The sequence below is a fragment of the Pinus tabuliformis genome, chromosome 6, assembly GCF_031772625.1.
Source record: "Pinus tabuliformis cultivar Carrire ecotype Pingquan chromosome 6, CPIR1, whole genome shotgun sequence".
Taxonomy (NCBI): Eukaryota; Viridiplantae; Streptophyta; class Pinopsida; order Pinales; family Pinaceae; genus Pinus; species Pinus tabuliformis.
The window spans coordinates 684814639-684836519 of NC_142292.1; the positions used below are offsets into that span (position 1 = coordinate 684814639).

Consider the following 21881-nt stretch of genomic DNA (forward strand, 5'->3'; position numbering starts at 1 on the left):
GAGGGACCCAAGTCCAAGGCCGAGGATACATAACAAAGAGGCAGAGCAGCATCAGGAGAGACAGCGCGACTCCAGAGAGGGTGACGCAGAAGCTAGAGGGGTTGACGTAGTCCCTTAGAGACAGCGCTGGGGTTTTCTGTGGGACAGAGAGAGCAGTAGTTCAGCAAATCGACTTATGAGCAAAGGAGGCTCACTGGGAGGATGACGCAGCTCCTAGAGGAGGTGACGTTGTTCCCGCGCAAAGCTTGGAGCAGCCATCGTTGCCCAACACTAGGAACAACAATTGTCATTTGTGGCGTTTGATCATCCAGTTGTTGGAATTGTCAAAATATCTGTCTCCAGCTAGAGGTACTTCTTCCAGGTTTATTCTCTGTTGGGTGATTCGGACTTGGCACCCTACTTGTATTCAAAAATCTGCTTCATAATACAAACCCTCTATATGCTACACCGGTTTTCCCAAATTGGGTTTTTCTGGGACGATTGTCCAAAAATAACGGTGCCCCTTGTATGATTGTCTCAGTTTATTTCAATTCATGATTTGTATGTATGTGTAGGCTGCAATAGTGTTTTCATCGTTGTTTAAGTAATTAAATAACTTGTCAAATGTAAAGAACAAGAAGGAGATGATAAACTAGTGATTGCAGTAGGATTTATGATGTATAAATTCAGAAATTCTCACATGGTATCAGAGCATTGCAGATCATAGGAGACTGAAGACACCAACCGAGAAATCTAGATAATTTGTTGCAGAGAAGCAACTATCCTGAGTGACAGCGCTATTTCAGAGGCAAAGGAGCAGCTGCAGGAGTGACGCAGAGCCAGAGGAGTGACACAGAGGCTCACGCAGTGCCTGCGTCAACATTTCGAGACTGCAAAGGGTGACGCAAAGCCAGAGAGGAGCCCACGCAGTGACTACGTCAGCTCTCTGGGCCAGCGCAAAGCCTGAGAGGTTCGAAACAGTCAGTTGTCGGGCTGAGGGAGCAGAGCAGATTCGATTTGAGTTGGTGGGACGTTGTTTCTGATTGGTGCAGAACAGTGTCTATGAGATAGAGCCGAGGTAGAGGGAGTCACTGCTTTGACAGATTTCTAACCAAAGAAATCTATATCCGTGTTGCAGCAGCAAAGGAGGATTGGAGAGGAAGTGATTCAACAATTGGTAGGAGGATTTCCATGAAGGAAACCAGGACTCAGAGGGAGTCTATAGGAGCTTGTTCCTTAGAGGATTTCTAGCGCCAAAGAAATCCATATCCAAGTCTTGCTAGATTGACAGCAAGAGAGGGAGAAGAGAACCAATCCTATTTTTTAGCAGAGATGGCAATGAATGGGTTGAGGGATCAGGACAAATTGGATGGAGCATCCAATTTTGTCATTTGGAAGGCCAGGATCCTGGTAATCCTAGACAAACATTGCATCAAGGACTATGCCTTGAAGTTAGTTGTTGAGCCGATTGATGTTGATCCATTGAAGAAGTACGAGGAGGCCCAGGCTAAGGCCAAGTGCATGATCCTAGACGGGGTCAAAGATCATGTAGTACCACACATTGCTGAGAAGAACACAAGGGAGATGTGGGAGGCGATGACCACCTTGTATCAGAGATCTTCCATCCAATGGAAGATGCTATTAGAAAATCAGCTGAGATAGTACCAGATGCAGAAAGGAGAGGAGATTGATCCCTTCCTTCTCAGGTTGAAAGGGATTCGCGACCTATTGACTTCCGTGGGGTCTACACTAGACCTTGAGTTCACGGTCAGCACTGCCCTAAATGCATTCACCGAGGACTGGGAAACTTTTTCCAAAGTATCTTGGGCAGAGCGACTCTCCCCAGTTGGGAGGAGATGTGGGCAGCTCTTCGACAAGAAGGACTCAGGAGGATGACCAAGATAGGAGGTAGCGGCAAGGGAACCTAGGTCAAGGAGGAGGAGGAGGAGGATGCAACTCTCACAACATCGAGACAGCAAGCGCAACAAAAGAGAAATAAGGACACAACCAAGGTCAGATGCTTCAACTGTGGGGAACTGGGACATTATACCACTCAGTGCCCCCGAAAGAAGGGCAAGGGGGAAGCTTCTGAAACGAAGGTTGCTCCAGTGAAAGCGAACAAGGAATGCGAGGATGACGATTGCGCCATGAGTGCTCATGCACCTCTAGAGAAGAGGTGGGGCGATATGGAGTTGTAGTCGAGAGGACTACATGTGGGGCAGGATCCTTGAGGTGCCCAAACTCTTGGATCACATACGGCTACGGGAGCCCTTAACGACAATAGCATAATGACAAGTGTTAGTTGGAGCAAGGTGTGATGGAGCAACAGTGGCATTGCTAGAGTGCCAAAGTCTGAGGCAACACAGTGGATGTTGTAGCAGTGCGAGAGGCACAAAGCAGTTTGTAGCAGCGCAGTAACAGCAAAGGGTCAACACAGATTAGCAGCAGAGGTAGCTTCAACATCACGAGGCATCCAAACTAACCAGCATGTCAGTGCTTGGGTGAAGTTTCAGTTACTTCTCAGTAACGGAGTTGTAGTGCAGCGGTTAATAGCGGCAGTGCTATGGGCAGCATGATGCAGCATTTTGAGAGGGAGCTGCAATACAGATGTAGCAGTGGCAGTGGCAGTGTCATGGGCAACAGTATAGGAAGCAGCGATGCATTGGATGAAGGGCAGTAGGCCAAGCACCAGCAACACAGAGGACTGATGCAGTGGATCAATGTAGTATTTATGTTGAGAAGTCTTACTAGAGCACATTCCTTGCTAAGAGGTAGTGTTGATTTTCAGTAGCATCGGATGTGCTCTAGCTTCGAAATTTTGTGGAGGGGCTAGAACACATGATTTCTCCAGAACCCAGAAATTGTTTGGAGAAATTCCACCCGGATAAGGAGTTATTAAAATAATTAATATTTTTAATGAGTTCCTAAGTCTAAACCTAGGAAAATAAAAATATTAATGTGTATTAATAAGAATATGGGTGAGAAGGTTCTAAGTGACGAGGATCAAGCATGTTTTGATCTTAGCCATTGATTAGGGACTTAATCTCGATTGTTGATTAATCAATAGGAAAAGTATAAGAAGAGGTTTGAGGATCAGTTGGAGACACCAAGAGATCAAAGAGTTCAATTTTTTTGAGGCATGGTTCGCCGAGAAATTCGAGCTAAGTGATCTGAGTTGCAATGAGAGGGGCAGTTCGGTAGAGGGACCTGAGTCCAAGGCCGAGGATACATAGCAAAGAGGCAGAGCAGCAGCAGGAGAGACAGCGCAGCTCCAAAGAGGGTGACGCAGAAGCTAGAGGGGTTAATGCAGTCCCTTAGAGACAGCGTTGGGGTTTTCTGTGGGACAGAGAGAGCAGCAGTTCAGCAAATTGACTTCTGCGCAAGGGAGGCTCATTGGGAGGATGACGCAGCTCCTAGAGGAGGTGACGTTGTTCCTGCGCAAAGCTTAGAGCAGCCATCATTGCCCAGCACTAGGAATAGCAATTGTCATTTGTGGGGTTTGATCATCCAGTTGTTGGAATTGTCAAACTATTTGTCTCTGAATAGAGGTACTTCTGCCTAGTTTATTCTTTGTTGGGTGAGCCGGATTTGGCACCCTAGTTGTATTCAGAAATTTGCTTCATAATACAAACCCTCTATATGCTGCACCGGTTTTCCCAAATTGGGTTTTTCCGAGGACGATTGTCCAAAAATAATGGTGCGCCATGTGTGATTGTCTTAGTTTATTTCAGTTCATGATCTGTATGTATGTGTAGGTTGCAATAGTGTTTTCATTGTTTAAGTAATTAAATAACTTGTTAAATGTAAAGAACAAGTAGGAGATGATAAACCAGTGATTGCAGTAGTATTTATGATGTATAGATTCAGAAATTCTCACAATTTGAAGCTCCAAGATCAAGAGATAGCAACCAAACATCAAAATTCATCCATGAAACCAAAATCATCCTCCAAAAAGAAATGTGAAATTCTCACAAGAGATACTAACCCAATCCAAGTGATGATGAGAGGAATGAATGAGCCTCTCATCTATTTAAACAATCCATAAAGGGGTTTGAATAGCCCTAATGGCCTAATTAAGACTCAAATAATAAAATAATGTACAATAGTAACATGACTTGGTGATGATCCCACCAAGATAGCTCAATTATACAAAGATAAAGCCTCTTAAGAGGGCAAAATAGTAGATACAATGAGTCGTTGGGCCATTGAGGAGGCCTTGTGGAGTCCAAAGTGTGTTGATGTGAGAAAATGGGCTCCAAACATAGTGATCAAGGGGGAGGCCCCTTGACATCCAAGCAAATCCAATGTGGTGTCCCCAGATGGATATGGAGGCACAACAATGTTCCACCAAGTCTCCGGGACAGGGAGACGCACAAAGGGGACGTGTGGGAGTACCCTCAAATTTTAGGGAAATTTAAGGGAGACGGGGGGACGTCGAGGTATATATAATATAATTTTTAATTATATATATTATATATATGTATATAATTTTGAAATTTTCATGTTCATATTCATTGTTCAATAATGAAAGCATATTAAATAGACTAATTAGTAATAGTAATACCAATACATTGAAATTTCAAATTTGATCCATACATAAAATTTAAATTCATAATTGAATCAAATAATAACATATTATAGCAGCAATGCTGCCGGCCGCGTGGAGGGTTTGGTGGAACCGTGAAATAAACACCCACCTAGCAAGCAGAGGTTGAACCCATGTTTTAAAGAGACAAACAGCACAGGGAAATCCGAAAAATAGTTTAAGAATAATAATGCATGGCCTGAATCGGATTAAAATTTAGAAGGTAGATAAAATGTTAAGAGACTGGCATAGTAGATTGCAAAACAAAAATTACCAGCACAGCAAATAGAACATAACAAATTGTTGTTTCAGCTGCTGGCTGCGTGGAAGGCTGGTGGAACCATGGAGCAGCAATGCTGCCGGCTGCGTGGAGGGCTGGTGGAACCGTGGAGCAATAATGCTGCCGGCTGCGTGGAGCAGCAAGGTAACCAGCAACCACTGCAACGTAACTACTAACAGCAAGCCGCTGCGTGGAGAAGAGGGAGGATAAGGTGTGAGCTGAAGCTCTGAGGCTCTCGTGGGCGCAGTGGGAGCAGATTCACACTGAAACGATGGAAGAAAAAAATGCGCTCAACTGTTTTAACTTTTTACAGAGGTAAGAGCATAATGAATGGCGGCAGAATGAAAAGTAGAGTTAAACCTAACTTTTCATGTAATTTTTTATTTGTAATTGTTAGTTTAGTTTATTTTTATTTTTTATTTTTTAATAAATTAATTTTCATTTTTTTTTTTATATAAAGGGTAATTAGACAAAAATGAAGGGGGGACGCCCAGAAGAACCCCATTTTCGGGGGACGCCCAGAAGAACCCCATTTTTGGGGGGGACGCCCAGAAGTACCCCTTTCGGAGAGACGAGTCTCCCACCCTGGGGAAATGCACCCCCTTGCATCTCCCCGAGTCTCCCCAAAAGGGGGACGTGGGGAAACGCACCCCCGAGAGTCTCCTCGTCCCGGGTGCGTGGGGTGTGAGGGGTGCGCGCACCCCACCCTACGGGACGCGTCCCCGTGGAACACTGGGGCACAATGACATCCTCATGGGTCTCCAAGTGAATCGATAATGCTTGTATATCATCTGTAAGGGCTATAATAATGACATAATCCCTCCTATTGTCTCCCATGGTGTGACACATCCTCATCTGGGCCCTGGAACATCTACTGCGTTTGTAGCGCAAGTGTGAAGTCGGTTGGGCATGGTGGTCTAGATGCATCATCCTCATCCAAAAGGTGGAACATGAGCAATCAACAAATGGTGTTGAGGTATCCATGAAGTGGCCATCTTCTCTCTGCTATGGTGGAGGCCCATGGCTCTCAACGCTCACCCTACAAGTGCCAATATGACCCTCTGGAGGGCTTGGACCCTATATAGGGAGACCAAACCCCAAATGGAGACCCACCTGCAATCTTGTATAAGATCCAATGCATCTCTTCGCCTTCTAGTACAACAAATCATTAGAGTAATTGAGTAAAAGAGCTTACAAATCATGGAAAACAAGTGAACACTTCATAGTAGCATGCCTTCCCATAGTTGGCTTTCGCATGTACAGGTGTCTCCAGGCTTGATAAAAGGGTTAACCAAGGACTCTATTAGGTGGTTTCAACCTTTAAAGGGGGTGACATGTCCATGGTACATCCATCAAGTGGTAGGTGGCATGTGATATAATGATGGAATGGAGTGGGGATCAAGGGAAGGCTCTAAGCCACATGCCACAGTACAAGGGTAGCTATAATAGGGGAAGCCCACACTTGGGTATATGAGTGTAGGAGGGAGCAATCGTGGTACATGAGTTACCCCGACCTTTGTTTTTCCACCCTTCATCATATGTCTTTTGCCTTTGATTGATTTTTCTTCAAAATTGCTCGAGGCTCCAAGGGATGAGAGAATGATGTGTAAGATATAACAATGATTACCCCCTTAAGGTGGGCAGTTCATCGCCCACTAGAGGTTGGGACAATCATGGGTTCCTTAATGATGAAAGGGGTCAATATGAGGGACCTTAGGAACCACGGTGATGGCCATAGTGATAGGGGTAGAGCTCATGTTTGGCTTTTTCCCACGTGCTAGATATGTATGTCCCAACCATCTTTTGCATTTTATGGTATATTCCCTGTTGAGAGAGGCCAAATTATGCTTTGTCCTTTTCTTTTAGTTGCATCAACCTCCAGGGCATTGTTCTAGGCCCGACCCAAGGTGTGGACAAGGGGAGGGGGAAGCTAACTCCTTGTGGACCCAATGGACAAATGTGGACCCGGATGGGAGAAGTGATGAATGAGGTTAAATAAGCATAGGGGAGGTGACGTATATGGTGTCGTGAAGCGGGACCACGCAACCAAAATCGGGTTTTCCCATGTAGTGCCATCCATAAAGCTAGTAGCCAATAAAGGAGATCCCACGGGACTAAGATACAAGGATAACCATCAAATCAGGCAAAGGGGACAAGAGTACAGACCTAGCCTACTCTTTCCGCCGAATCCCCCCACTAATCCATGCCCAAAAGTATCCATGATAAGTAAACAAAAATACCCAACTACGCAATGAAATCCATACCAATGGGGTTGGATGGCCCACCTTCAAACATACGATCATAACAGATGGGCAAGGGACCACATGGTTAGCTCAGGTAGCGGAGATAATGGCACATCGAGCTATCTGGTGGCTGCAAGGGGCTATTGATTGTTGGCTGAGGACTCTCCTATGGATACCACCCGCGAATGGTGGGTAACATCTGGCTCCAACTGGGACATGAGCACTCAGAAGAGCGCAAAAACGCACTCGAACGAGGAGGTCATGAGAACACTAGCAACCTCTTGGGACCACAGACCTGTTACCTGCACATATCAAAGACCAAGCACACAAGGCAACATGTTTTTGTGGTGTCTTATGATCACCCATGCTTAGTATTAGGCCATAAAATCAACCAGAAATAAAGTTTATTCTAAATGTAATTTTATTCTAAATGCAACTTAATCTATCATGATGATATCATATGATGTTAGTTCTAATGCGAAAAACCAATATGCAATGCATCCTACCCTAACGTACATATAACATTACGCAAACACTAAGTATAATCATAGATCCAATGCAACTAGCATGTCAATTGATCAGTATAAAAAACACGTGCTTCTATGATTATTTTTGCAACGAATCCAAAAAAACAAATGGGAAGAATAATATGAGGGATTACGAGGGCGGGAGGTGGGAAAATAAGAGACCCATATGCCATAGAAAGGAACCCTGGAAGAAGGGAAAGACACCAACTGAGAGGATTGAATTTGTTCCTCTAACTAGAAAATGGAAATGTCAATGACCAAGTACATGAACCTTTGATGAAGAACTATCTCAGACCCATCATCCTCAGGGTAAAAGGGAGCGAATGGCTCAGACACATTTAGGATGATATTATTTGGGCTATTTGGAAAACAAGAGGTGGAACCATCATTATATTTGGGGAAAAACCATGATTCTTCATTTTTCATACGAGAAACCAACTCTTCATCAAAACTAGGGGAATGAACCTCATCACAAACATCTATATCAGGGCTAGGAACACAACAAAGAGAGGATTGCTTAAACATGAAGAAAAACCCTTTATCGGTGGCATGGCTAAAGGAAGCATCTTCCTTAATTCCTTTCGCAGAAAGGCTATTGGAATTATCCTTAATGGTAGAAAGATCTTTGACCGAATTATCGTCATCTTGGAACATAAAGAAGAGACCTTTCCAATCATTAGGAAGGGCTTCACATGGACCAATATCGTGAATCAAAAGGGGTAGAGCACTTTCTTCTTCTTTGGGCTCATTCTTATGGATTGTAGATAATATGGGGCTTTCGTATTCACAACAATTCCCCAATTAGCAACCCAAAAACCATGCATAGATTCTTCATCCATTTGATGATCATGATCCTCCTCAGAATCATCCCATTGTTCACTATGTTGACTAGGCCGCAAATCGTTTTCCTCTTTCTTCATTTGAAGAATATTACTCAAAACACTTTTTACATGATTTTAATTATATGCTTCTAGAAGGAGGGCATCAGTAGGGTTCCTATCATACTCGCATCTCATATTGTAGAACCTTTTTGATGCCTCGTATAAGTGGGAGAAAATATCCTCAATGCTACACACTGCCATAAGTTGCTTGCAAGACTCATCGAACTCCATCATCCTTTCTTGCAACACCTGGAGACTCTCAGGATCAAACTCCCCATCTTCATCCTTGGAGGAAATGTTCCTAGGGACATCATTGTTATCTTTCAAGTTTGCGATTAACAACTCCTCCACATCCTCCTTCGAAGACAGAATTACTAATTCATCATCCTCTTCTTCATCAATGTCTCTATTGACAACTTTCTCTTGAAGATTAGGATATTCTTCATCAAGTGAAAAACCATATTCAGCAAGCTCCTCTTCCCGGATGGCCAAGTCCAAGGTTCAACATATTTCTTCACTAGTTTGCAGAGTTGGTCCCTTATGACAAAGAAAGTGCACAACCAACATTGAGAAAGAAGAGATGCTTTTAGGTTCACATAATTCAAGCCAATCAGTATCTGGAGCAATGGATAGGACAAATAATTCCATTTGGTCACAAGGTTGAGTTATACTTTGCCTTGAAGCAAACCTCATGAATCTTACAATGTGACTGGCTGCAGAATGTGGATCCCCATTGAACATTGGCATATTCTTAATAGATTCCAATGTGGGATATCTCGGCGCCCCTATCATGTCTATGGCGGGAATATATGTGCTCAACATGTTGTTGGGATTTTAATGACATGAGAGTCGCCAAGGTGAATGAAATTGCCTTGAAAAATACTTGCTTCACCCTGCAACCATTGACTTTAAAGTTCAATGAAGAACTAGAGCTTCGTTCTTCCAATGGAGTTGCCAAGAATGATATATCAATATTGTCGTATGAGGAATAATATTCACGTCTCCTATTCGAGGCAACGACGCCAAAATGTTACCGCTCAAACTAGCAGGGGTCCTAGGAGGGTGTCTTATAGAGCAACTACTAGGTTCAGTGGAAACAATAGAGCTATAGCCCACTATCTCCTCAGCTAAAGCTCCCTGCTCTTTACGGACTTTCACCGATGGGAGGAGCCCCGCTATGAGAGGAATCACTAGGAATGATGGACCAATGATGGGATGAAAGGTGATTCCAAAAGCCTATTCACAAGAGGCTCAAATAATGGGCTTGCTTGTTATGAATGCAAGATAGATAGCTCTCTTAGAAGGGCTATGAAATCACTTAGACCTAGGTTTGGAGAGTAACCCTTAACAATAGGTATCCTAGCCCTAAGAATCCTAAAGGAGAAATGGATTCTATGTAATCCTTGTGGGATTTGAGTCACATGGTTGTAGGATCACAAAGAACCCAAGTGGACCCAAACTAGGTCAAGGGTGTGGAGTTTATCAATGATGGAGGGGATTGACCTGGAGGAGAATAGGATCAAAGGAATAGTTTTCTTTTGTGATTCGAATGTGATGATCCAAATGAAGACAATTACCCAAAGCAACCTAGGGAGAGGAATGATCCTTGAGTTAGGGGTTGCAATATCTTAGGATTCCATCGTCAAATTGAGCTCAACTTCGAGGACCCCTTGAGAAGACCCGAGCCAAGTTGAAGTACTAGGGAGTTGGAGCTTCCTGATAAATTGAATGCTTTTCTAAAGTACTAGGGAGTTGGAACTTCCCCTTTAGTTGGAGCTGAGATATTTGTGTACTCATAAACTATTAGAAAAGCGTCCGGTGGTTTTTCTCGCAGAAGGGTTTCCACCTAAAAATTTGTTGTGTACTACTCTTGTGATGTGTTGATGATTATTGTTCTATTGTTCATGCTCTAAAATTTTATAATTAACTAATTGTAAGTGAAATGTTGATTCACCCCCCTCTCAACATTTCCAACACGAAATCACCTCAGACAGCCTCAAAAATTGTGCAAGTCCGAGCCTTAAAGCAAGGCCTTCAAGCTATCACAGATCCACCAAAACTTGTGTTGAAACGGCTCAAATGAACCTTCGCAATTTACACAGGACTAACCTCAAGAGAGGTGCCATGTCTACTTCAGGACAGGCCCTAGAAGAGGCCGAACATGCCTCAGAAACACTTCCACAGAAGTCTGAATTTAAGCCTCAGGATCTGCAAGATAAGCCTCCTTAGGCACCAAACAATTACAACAGAACAGCCTCCGAATTTGCCCACAGAATCATCAAATATGGTTCAAATTTGCCCTGTTACAGAGATGCCCTAAAAGGAGACTTCAGATCGGATGCCTCAAGAATAAGATCCTCTTTAGATCGAATTAAGCCTTCGTAGCAGAATCGAAAAAAAATTTAGATTTGACTTAAAACAGATCCAATCAGAACCCTTGGCCTCTTCATGGCTGATCCCTTATACTCGCTCTGAAACCATGTTGATTTTTCATGATTTTCCTAATTTGATAATCACCTCCAATGATTTCTTAATTAATCCTTCGTGTTACATTCATCATTAAGCAATTATACATAGAAGATCTCAACTGTAAACACAATACTCACAGTAGGATAATGAACAGAGCCAAACACAAGAGACAAAAATTTTACCCTGGGAAAACCCTAACTAGGGAAAAACTAAGCAACCTTTTCTTATAGAAATTATTCAATTCAACAAGATATATAATCTGATTTTCCAAGTCAAACTAGGTCAAACTGACCACAAACAACACAGGTCAAACCTGGTCAAACTTCCCAGAATATTCTTAGTAATCCTGTTGTCAAACTGCCCTGAAAGAGACCGAATTGCACCCTCCTGAAGCTTCATAGAGATTCGGTCAACCTGTCTCAGAAAACCTCAGAAATTTCAGTCAAACCCTGCCTCAGAAAATTTAGTCAATGCTGGTCAACACAAGTCAAACTTAGGTCGAACTTTGCTGGTCTTCTCTCTCTCTCTCTCTCCTTCGCACGTGTGGACAGAAAAAACAGCAGAATTGAGTGGTCTGAATTACTCTTCAAGTGAGGAAGTTGATTGGCAATATATAGTGGTTTGATAAGCCCGAATAGGTGTGTCTTGTAGGGCTGCCTCGACTTTTAGGAGGCAAAATTTTGAGTTTCAAAAATACTAATTTTTCCCTCTCTTATTTGGAGCCAACTTGAATTCAAATTTGCATTTTTCATTTTCGTTTAATTTGGTGGGCTAATGCAAATAAAGAATACCGACAGCAGGTACAAAAATTCAACAAAATTAAAGCTTCTTTAAAGCACATCAACTTACGGCGTGTGGATCTCTTTTCTAACCAAGGGATGGCAGTCCTTCCCAAAGAGCCCCAATGTGTGTATTAGAAAGCCACTGTGCGAAACGACTGCTATTTCCTTTTCCTTTCTTGTCAACAACCTGCAGAAACATAAAAGGCCTTGTCAGCTGACACATAATTAAGCTTGCAAATATTTTCAGAAGGGAGCCACAAAGAGAGATTTTATTCCTAGAAAAACAGATAGATTTAGTAAAAATAGCCATTCACGTTGAACACAGTGGAGCAGCAAGAATAACCTTGGAAGATTAATAAATACATAACTTAGGCCAAGTATCTGTATTTAACAGATAATAATAATTCATATAATTGGCCTCATGGCTGTTTCACTAATCCTTGATGATGAATGATATTTTCTGGATCTTCAAAAAATGAACAATGCTGAAGTATTTTCAGATAATGGTAAGTTTAAATAGTATTTTACTTTACCAATTTATGAATTCAAACCTAGTAATTTATGGTCAAACCTAGACAATATTTCGATTTCGGTTTGGCTTGTCATATCAACATAAGCCACTCTTATAAATCTAATACATTGATACCGTCGTTATGTGCCTCAGAGATCATATACTTTAATCTGTACTTCATGTATTCTCTACTAACTCATGTATTGTAAAATGCAAGGCCTGTAATTAGTGGGACCTAAGTTACTGAAGCTCTAGAAGAGAGTGCCCCTGTTTTAGTACCAAGAACCTTGTCTAGTAGGAAACAGTTTCAAACACCCCAGGCACATTACCCAGACATTTACTTGTAAGAAGAAACTGGGAGAACTTACCGAGATGTTTTCAAGCAGTCCCTGTACCACAGGTATTTACAGCACCCAATGTTTTTCTGCCTGAGTGTGATGGGACCTACTCACAACTAAGAAATGAGATCAAGAACAACAGAAGAAGAAAAGGGAAAAGCAGCAGAGATAAATTAAAGACAACAGAAATTCAGAATCATTTTCTAGTTTTGTCTGTATAAATATTTCCAACAGTAGCTGTGTATAAATAGAAGATTAATATATTTTTTGGTGAGAGTAAATGCCTTTTCTATATCCATGGGGAACCTTGAACCCCAACTCTGCTTTCTTGCAGTACACCCACACTAACATGGGAAGCTTCTAACTTGTCCAACTTTTAACACGATCAGTGATCTATGCCTGTGGGGGTTGAACTTGGATTTTTATTGTGATGACACCCCATCTCAATCACTAGACCACAGCAATCGACCTTATAGAAGACTAATATATTCCATCTCTTCATTTCCCACAATCTTGAAAGTGGATGGGTATTTCTAAAACCCATAACCCTTTTAAAAACTATAATCATTTCTGTGTTTCGAGTGATAACAGCATAGAGAAAAAAAAACAAATTGTTCATCAAACTACTCTAATTAAAATCTATTAACGGTGAGGAATATGAAGATGGCATTTGCATATTTCCTTAGGGTTTCAAACTGTTGCAGGTATGGAGACGCCGCCGATTGTAATTTTTTCGCCCTAGCTGGTCGTGTTGACTTATGGATCGATGGGCTTTCTCCCTCCTCGGCGCTAGCTCAAGGTTATACTCCTTGTGGCTTCTTGTTTGGGGACTCTGGACTCGCTCTTCGTTCCGGTGCATCAATATTGGAGGACGAGAGTCACAGATATGGCTCTTGTCGATACATACCTAGTCGGACTCCTAGTTGTGTCGGCGTTTGTCTGCATATCGAGGGATTGCTCCTTCACAACGAATCAGAGGCCTTGGAGTGGCCAAGACAAAGGAGGCTTTATACGCTCTCATCTGGGTTTTCCTTCCTTAGCACGGACTAGTGGTATCATTTTTGTTGGAGGGATCAGGTAACCCTATCAATGTTTTGTCCTCATGTGTATTGTATGCTTGTGTGTTATTGTTCCTCTGTTTTGGCAGTTGATCAAACAAAGGTTTCGATAGATCCCACGGTGTTCCCTCTGTGTGTGATTTCCACTGGGACAGAGCGGAAGCAGATCAAAGGATATGGGCCCTATGGGTTAAAAAAAACACATAGCACAGGCAACGGCCTTCCAGGGATTGAACAAGGACCGACTCAGAGGGTTTTGATGGCGCAAATGTTTGCGGAAAATAGCAGTCCGGCAGCTGCGAGTGGGAACAATAGGAGAGGACATCGCCTCGTGGCAGGCTGTCAACATTCGATCTCTTTAGTTGTGCAGAGGGGTCTTCTGACAGCGCGCAGGTTTGTATCCCCGCGAAGCCTTCCGCGAGCACAAACAACAATGCCTTTGATCAAACAACAAATGCGCCTCCTGACGGTCGACCAACCACACGTATGCACCAGCCTGCTAGAGGGACGATCACAATCTCGTTTGACGAGCAAATAACTCCCAAGGAAGCAGAGGCATTACTGAAGAGTTATCAACAAGATTTCACTAATAAGAGCAGCGTTTTATGCAACTTAGGGTTATGGCCCCAACCATCAAGCGTAGAGGGCAAAGTGTCCATCTCAGATCCAGAGGACTTATATCAGGTTTTTATCAAAACCATTTCTAGGAAATCGATAATGATATGGGTACGGGGTACGGATCTTGTGATAGATCTGAAGCAAAAAACCCAAAATGCCACAGGTATTTCTGCTTCATCACAAAGTTTGATTTTTTCCGGGAAAGTGCTGCAGGATGAGATCCAGTTGAAAGACTATGGGATTCAAAGAAATTCTACCATTATCTAGAATTTAAGATTACAAGGCAATGCCCCAAGAGCAAGCACACCAGCTAGATCATCATCGATAGACAAGGGTCAGGCTTCTTTCAAAGATGCATTAAGAGGGAAAGTTACCACACAGGACAAACAAATCCCAAATCTGACAATCCCAGGTCCATACATTGTAGAAAAGATGGAAAAAGCTCCAGATCTATCCATCAAATTACCAGAAGTAAGTGATCTTTTCAACATTTTACAAGCAAAAGGCATCATTTGTTGATTTAATGGTTACTGGCCAAAATCTGAAGAGCTAAGTGAGTGGATCTACCTCAACTGGACCAGAGATTGCGATATTTATCTGTGCGCAAAAGGTTTTTTTGTGGTACAGTTTGATACCCAAAAAGATTACAATTATGTCATAAATGATGGACCATGGTTCTGGGGAAGGGCGGGTCTCTTCGTAACCCCATGGTTTCTTGGTTTTGACGCAAACTCAATGGTGGTTACAAAAATGTCGGTATGGGTAAGGCTACATAACCTTCCGCTTCCTTTTTGGCACCATCAGGTCTTAGAAGGCATAGGAAACTCTTTGGGAAGGTTCCTAAAGATGGATCGAGAAAGAATGGACAAAGAGATCTTCACTTTTGCTCGTATTTGTGTGGAGATGGATTTAAGTAAAGGTCTCTTGAATTGTATTAACTTGACACACAAAGATTTTAAGTGGATACAATGGTTAGATTTTGAAAACACTGCTTTTCGATGCAAGGTTTGCCATCAAACAAGGCATTTGCAAAACACATGCAAACAAGCAAAGAAAAGAACAAAGAAGAGAACACAAAAGAAAAAAGGATGGCAATTCCCAAAATCTCCTTCATCAGATGATGAGGATGAAGATGAAAGTCAGCAACATCAGGGAACAGAAAAACAACAAGGCTCACAAGAGATGGGAGAAGAAAAGGAGGAAGAACAGAACAAACAATCAGAGAATCCAAACAACTCAGTAGTTATTCCGACCCTTGAAATCCAAGTAGAGGGGAATAACAACAATCTAGGCACAAGTGGAACCAAGTGATCTCATGTATCTGAAAGCTTCGACTTAGACAAAGATGTCCCAAACCTTACAAGAAATAATGAGCTGGCAATTGTCACTTTTGCTCCTTCACTTGGGGTCTAGCAAAAAGTCCAAAAGAAAAAAGGCAAAAAAGAAAAGCCCAGTTTATCTGGCAATTTGTAATTTTAATTTTATTTCTATTTTTTGGTAGCTTCACTACTTTGTGTGTGTCATGCACATTGGTCCCATGGGACAACTCCTAAATTCTTTATGCATCTACTCAATGTAACTTTTCATTTTTATTAATAGAAAGTAACTGATCTTTTCCTTGGAAAAAAATATAATAGGATAAAGTGCGACTCTACATTAAAGTATTTCTCACATTAGAATCATTAATTGTACAAGACACCTCATACTTAGTTGTCTTCTATTAAACTGTTATTCACTATGATCTTGTGTGTAAATAAAACATCTTATTCCTAACTAGACAGGTTTTTTTGTTAATTTCAAATGTTCTTTTATCTTTTTTCTCAACCTTCAGCAATGTGGTCCACACTAGGGATCTAGGTTATGATCTTCATCTCCATTGCTTAGAACCTATGACACAATACTTGGGAAAGCCAAAGTTATAACAAATAGGGTGTTGGTGTGGCCATTTTATCCAAACATAGGATTTAGAGGTTTGGCCATATAGAATTTCAAAAATATATACAGAAAAGATAACCTCAATTAGTTTATTAATGCCCAACAAACGACCAAAAGTAAGTCAACGAGGCTGCTCAATACGTAAGTGGCTATACCCAGTGGAAATGTGAAGGCCACTCCTACAAAAGCAAAAAGAAAATATAATCTATACGATCTAAGCTCGAAGTTCCAAGTTCTTGCAACTAGGAAAAAGGGAAGGGGTGTTATTCTATAAAATTGATTGTACACCTTTCTTACCATCCAATGCCAAAGAAAAGAATATTTATGTATATGGTTGGCAAGAAGCATTAGATTTGGTCCTGGAGATGTTTGTCTATGTAGAAGAGATGATCCACTATCAAAAGTTGATGGAGGAGGCTTCATTGCTAGAAGAGCAAATTTGGTCCAAAGGATATCTCTCTGTCTAGAAGTGGTGACATACTATTGAGAGGTGATGGACAAGGTACAACCTGTTACCCACCAAAATGGGTAACCCTTTAGGAGAAAATGTTTCTCCTATTCACTTGAGATATTGTCATTGATGGCAAAGCAAAGGGATCTATACTAGGATCAAAAACAAACCAAGGCTTATAAATGATCCTACCTCCCTGAAGTTGCAGCGTGAATGAGAATATGAAATCTATCTCCTTGTCTATGTTGAAGTGCAGAACAATACACAGAGTTTGTTAAATTATGGACCATTTGCTAAGTTTAACGAAACCAGTGGTTGTTAGGAACACGAATATTCAGTTCAACAAATTCATTTAGTAAATTTGTGAATTGTCAAATTGAAACTGAGGAGGTTATAAATGAAATGGAAGGTCGTAAAGATGAAGGATCGTCAGGAGAAACAAAAGCTAAAAACGATATAATGTTTGATGGATTAATACTCAAACAGGATTGACTTTCTTGTTTGTTAAAAAAATGAAGAGTCGTGACTAATAAAAATATGATTTATGGTTGTAATGAACTAGAAGCTTAATCATCAAAAGCTCCAAACTTGAAGCTTAATCAAGAAAGGCTCAAATGCTCCATATACATGTTAGAGAAAAGAAATGCATACGTATCAAACCTGAATTTCAATCAAAAATGGAAAACAGGCTCCATATATATCTGAAAAAATAAACATCCAGAGCTGCATAACAAGCATGTACCTATCCGGATGAATTGCGAGGAAGTTGTTGAGAATTCAATGGGGCAATGAATATGTTAATTCTCTTAACTTGATAATTGTTTGCGTTATCTTTTACTTATTAGCTTTGTTCGTTATTATTCCAATGTGAAATACATCAAACAGCTACCAAAACAACAAGAACAGTGACACAGTATATAGGCTGCAAGCCAGGGCCAAAACCCCTTCTCTTGAGGGTAAAACCTGTAAATCTCTTCTTTGCTTAGATCTTTCAATTGACAAATACCATGGCCTTGAGACTTAGACAAATACCCTCCAATATCAAGTCTACCACAACCTCATGTTGCAATATCTTCGACCTCCCAGTATATCCAAAATTCTGCTCCCCAACAACAACAATTGTTGCAACTGTTGTTGCTTCTCTAGGAGACTTCGATCTCCCTCTAATAGTCTTCCTCTTGACTTCGCTTGCATTGTCTTGAGTCTTAGGGCTAATAATAAGCTCTAAGAGAGCTTCGCTTGCCTTCCCTTCTCTTCTACTTCCAAGATCGAACCACAAGAGATCTCGATGAGAAACCCTAACTTCGATCTTCCCAAGAAAGATAGATAAGGCCCAGAAATACTTTGACTTCTTTGAATCCTCTTCTTTGTACTTCCTTCTTCAATTTCTTCTTCTTCTGTTTCTTCGCATAAGAGATGAGTGAGTGAGTGATCCAAATGGAGGACGAGTTCCTTTATATATAGCCTTCTTCAAGGGTGGATGTGGCTCTTCATGTAGGCCGACTTGACAGCTCATTAAGCCGACTTTATCTTGGAGGTATTTTGACACTTTAAAGACAAAATAAATTTCTTTTTACAATTTACAACGTGCCCATAGGATCTTCAATATATGACAATGACTCTTATACCTTGGACAAACGTTATAAGCACTCAAAGGGTGTTTGACCTATAAAATAAAAGAACTTGAGCATGAAACCCATGCTCCAATAATAATAATAACTTCTTTTTCATTTTATATTTACAAGAATACATTTCACACTTATGAAGACCGAACCTAGTTACACATTTTTCAACACTCCCTCTTAACTAGGGAGGTATTCATAAGAGGTACATGGTCATTCTCAATTTGAAGAGATCTCATAAGAAGAGTCAGATTGGTAACCCATCTATCTAGCATCATATTAACCAGCATTGTCACATAGCAAGGCCTTGACTAACAGCTCTATCTCTCCACAAGATCAGAGCACAATGCTAGCGAGACAAATGATGTATAGACACCATCATCATTGTCTCCGAAGGTACATACTCCACCCGGGTGTTCACAGAGTATGACCTTCCATTGGACTATTCTTATCTTGGGTAGCTAATCCTCAAAGAATATCGGTCCACCGCTAATCTTGTGTTGAATGCCCTACCACATTCTCAAAGAGTATCGAATGCCAAATGGTTACCCAATCCTCCATTCTTTCTTCCCAAGTGAAGACAAGAATGTAGTGTCTATCTCTCCCTCTCAATTAGGGAGGACAAATCAACCAAACCAAGCTTGTCCCTTAAGTATACAAGCTTCTTGTTCGGAAGTGATTTCGTCAATATGTCAGCTACCTATTCATCAGTGGAGATATATCGTAGCTGCAACACACCATTTTGTACTAGCTCTCGAATATAGTGATACTTGTTGTTGATGTGCTTTGTCTTTCCATGAAACACTAGATTCTTAGACAAACGAATACAACTGGTGTTATCACAAAGTATCACTGTAGGGTTCATCAGTCCTTCAAACAAGTCGGATATCAGTGACCTTTAACCATACTGCTTCTCTGCTTACTTCACATGCTGCAACATATTCAGCCTCAACACTACTCAAAGCAATGGTGTCTTGCTTTTCTACTCGTCCATGAGACCATGGAGGATCCTAAACTGAAACATCCTCCCGTAGTGCTTCTTCCATTCTCTTCACTGCCTCCCTAGTCAGAATCTATATATCTAATCAATTGGACATCATTCCTTCTATCATATTTGAGACAGCAGTTGATGGTTCCTCGCAGATATCTCAGAATATGCTTTGCTACTATCCAATGATCATGCTTTAGCTGCACTTGGAATTGACTGCGTACATTTACTGCAAAACATATGTCTGGAAGAGTATTCACCAAGTACATCAATGAGCCAACGAGTTGTCTATACCTGGAAGGATCCACGGGGCTTGATTCGTAACTCCTTAATCTCTTCAAGTTTGTCATCATCGAAATGGTCATAGGTTTGTAGTCCATCATGTCAAACTTCTTTAGAATCTCGATCACATACTTTCCTTGACCCAAATAGATTTCATTTGGTCCTTGCCAGACTTCTAGTCCCAAATAGTAATGCATCAACCCAAGATCCTTCATGTCAAATTCTGCTGCCAGTTGCTTCTTACATTCTTCAATTCGACCTTCTACACCTATCAAGAGAAGATCATCTACATACAGAAGAATAATTACAAGTTCATTATTTACAACCTTAATATAAAGGTTCAAGTCAGCAAAACATTTTGTGAAGCCTATTCTCTGTAGGTATGCATCCATTCTAGCATACCATGCCCTTGGTGCTTGCTTGAGGCCATATAATGCTTTCTTCAATCTACAAACATATGCCTTCCTATCTTTGACTTCAAATCCCAAGGGTTGTTCTATATAGACTTCTTCATCTATGGTGCCATTCAGAAACGCAATCTTGACATCCATTTGGTGGATGTTCCATCCCATCAATGCTGCCAGAGAGACTAATGATCGAATTGTTGTATATCTTGTTGTTGGAGCAAATGTCTCTTCATAGTCAATGCCTTCAAGTTGAGAGAAACCTCTAGCCACAAATCTTACTTCATACTTCTTTATACTTCCATCAGTTGCATGGTTGATCTTATAGATCCACTTGGAAGTAACAACAGCTTTGTCTTCGGGCCTAGTTACGATCTCCCAGACTCCATTCTTCATTATAGATTGATACTCTTCATTCATGGCATCCTTTCATTCTCGATGTTCTACAGCCTCTTCAAAGGTGGATGGTTTTGCTTCTATTAATTTTGTCATGTATGCAGCATACCCAGAATATTTCTTGGGTCTCTTACTTTCTCTAAATGATCCTTGTGCTACCCCATGACCTTCTGCATCAAGTAGTATGGATTTCAACCAATTAGGTATTTTCCTTGTTTCTAGAATGACCACTGGTTGAACAAGTTCACTAGGCCCTTCTTCTTCATGGTGTGATTCTTCTACTTCCTTGTCAACTTCTTCCTCAAATATCAGAAGTTCTTCATCATCAGAATCTATAGAAAGTTCTTTTGACTTCTTGAATGCTATACTCTCATCAAATATGACATCACGACTAACTTCAATGTGATGTCCATCTTTCATATAGATTCTATAAGCTTTTGATGAGTTACTATACCCAACAAATATACCTTTCATACCGGAAGGATCCAACTTCTTTCTTTTGTCCTTTGGTATATGAATATACACAAGACACCCAAAGATCCGGAGATGATCTACAGACAGCTTCTTTCCAGTGAACACTTCTTTCGGAGTCTTGTTATCTAGAGATCTGTGAGGACATCGATTCTGAATGTAGACCGTTGTCTTTGTTGCCTCTCCCCACAGAAACTTAGGTAGATCTTGATCGTGTAACATTTCTTTTACACTTTCTTCAATAGATCTATTCTTTCTTTCTGCGACTCCATTTTGTTCGGGATTGTATGGGACTATCAACTCCCTCTTAATCCCAAACTCCTTATAGAATGCTATAATCTCTTTGGATGTATATTCTCCTCCATTATCAGATCTTAGTATCTTGATTCTTCTTTCTGTAAGGTTCTCCACTTCAACCTTGAATTCTTGAAATTTTGTAAATACTTCATCCTTGGTTTTCATTAAGTAAACCCAGGTCTTTCTTGAATGATCATCTATGAATGTGACATAGTATAGATGACCTCCAAGTGATTTTGGAGTCATAGGGCCACACACATCAGAGTGAATGAGATCCAAGATTTCTTTCGACCGCGAAGCACTGCTTCCAAATGGTCTCTTGGTATTCTTGCCCAATGCACATCCCTTGCAGAAACCTTCATGATCTTCCCTTAGATTCGGGATCGACTATGGAACTTAAAGTTGGAAGCATTTTGAAATGTAGATGACCAAACCTTCAATGCCAAAGTTCACATGGACTAATCTCAGTGTGAACTAGGGCTTGGTTTACAAGAGATATTAATCTGTAAAGCCTTCCTTCTCGGATACCAATAACTTTAGCTTGATCTATGCTTGAGTCTTTTCCCCAAACAACTACTTTTCCATCAATGAAGGCTACTCTATCTCCTTTGTCTTCTAAACTTGAAATAGAAAGTAAATTTTTGTGCAAACCTGGAACAAATAGAATGTTGTTGAGGTGGATGTTGCTTCCATCTTCGAGTTTTATGGAAGTTGATCCAATGCCCTTCACAGGATAGCTCTTGTTGTCTCCAAGTTCCACAGAG

General features: G+C 41.1%; 1 protein-coding gene across 3 annotated transcripts in view; it reads right to left on the reverse strand.

Moving 5' to 3' along the window:
- The window catches only part of LOC149260503 (phosphoglycerate mutase-like protein 1), a 219917-nt gene that overhangs the window by 87411 nt on the left and 110625 nt on the right, over window positions 1–21881 (reverse strand). For all 3 annotated transcript variants that reach the window (XM_089420780.1, XM_089420776.1, XM_089420782.1), the window contains exon 8: window positions 11814–11933. In XM_089420780.1, coding sequence (XP_089276906.1) covers window positions 11814–11933 — 120 coding nt within the window. The remainder of the gene's footprint in view (window positions 1–11813; window positions 11934–21881) is intronic.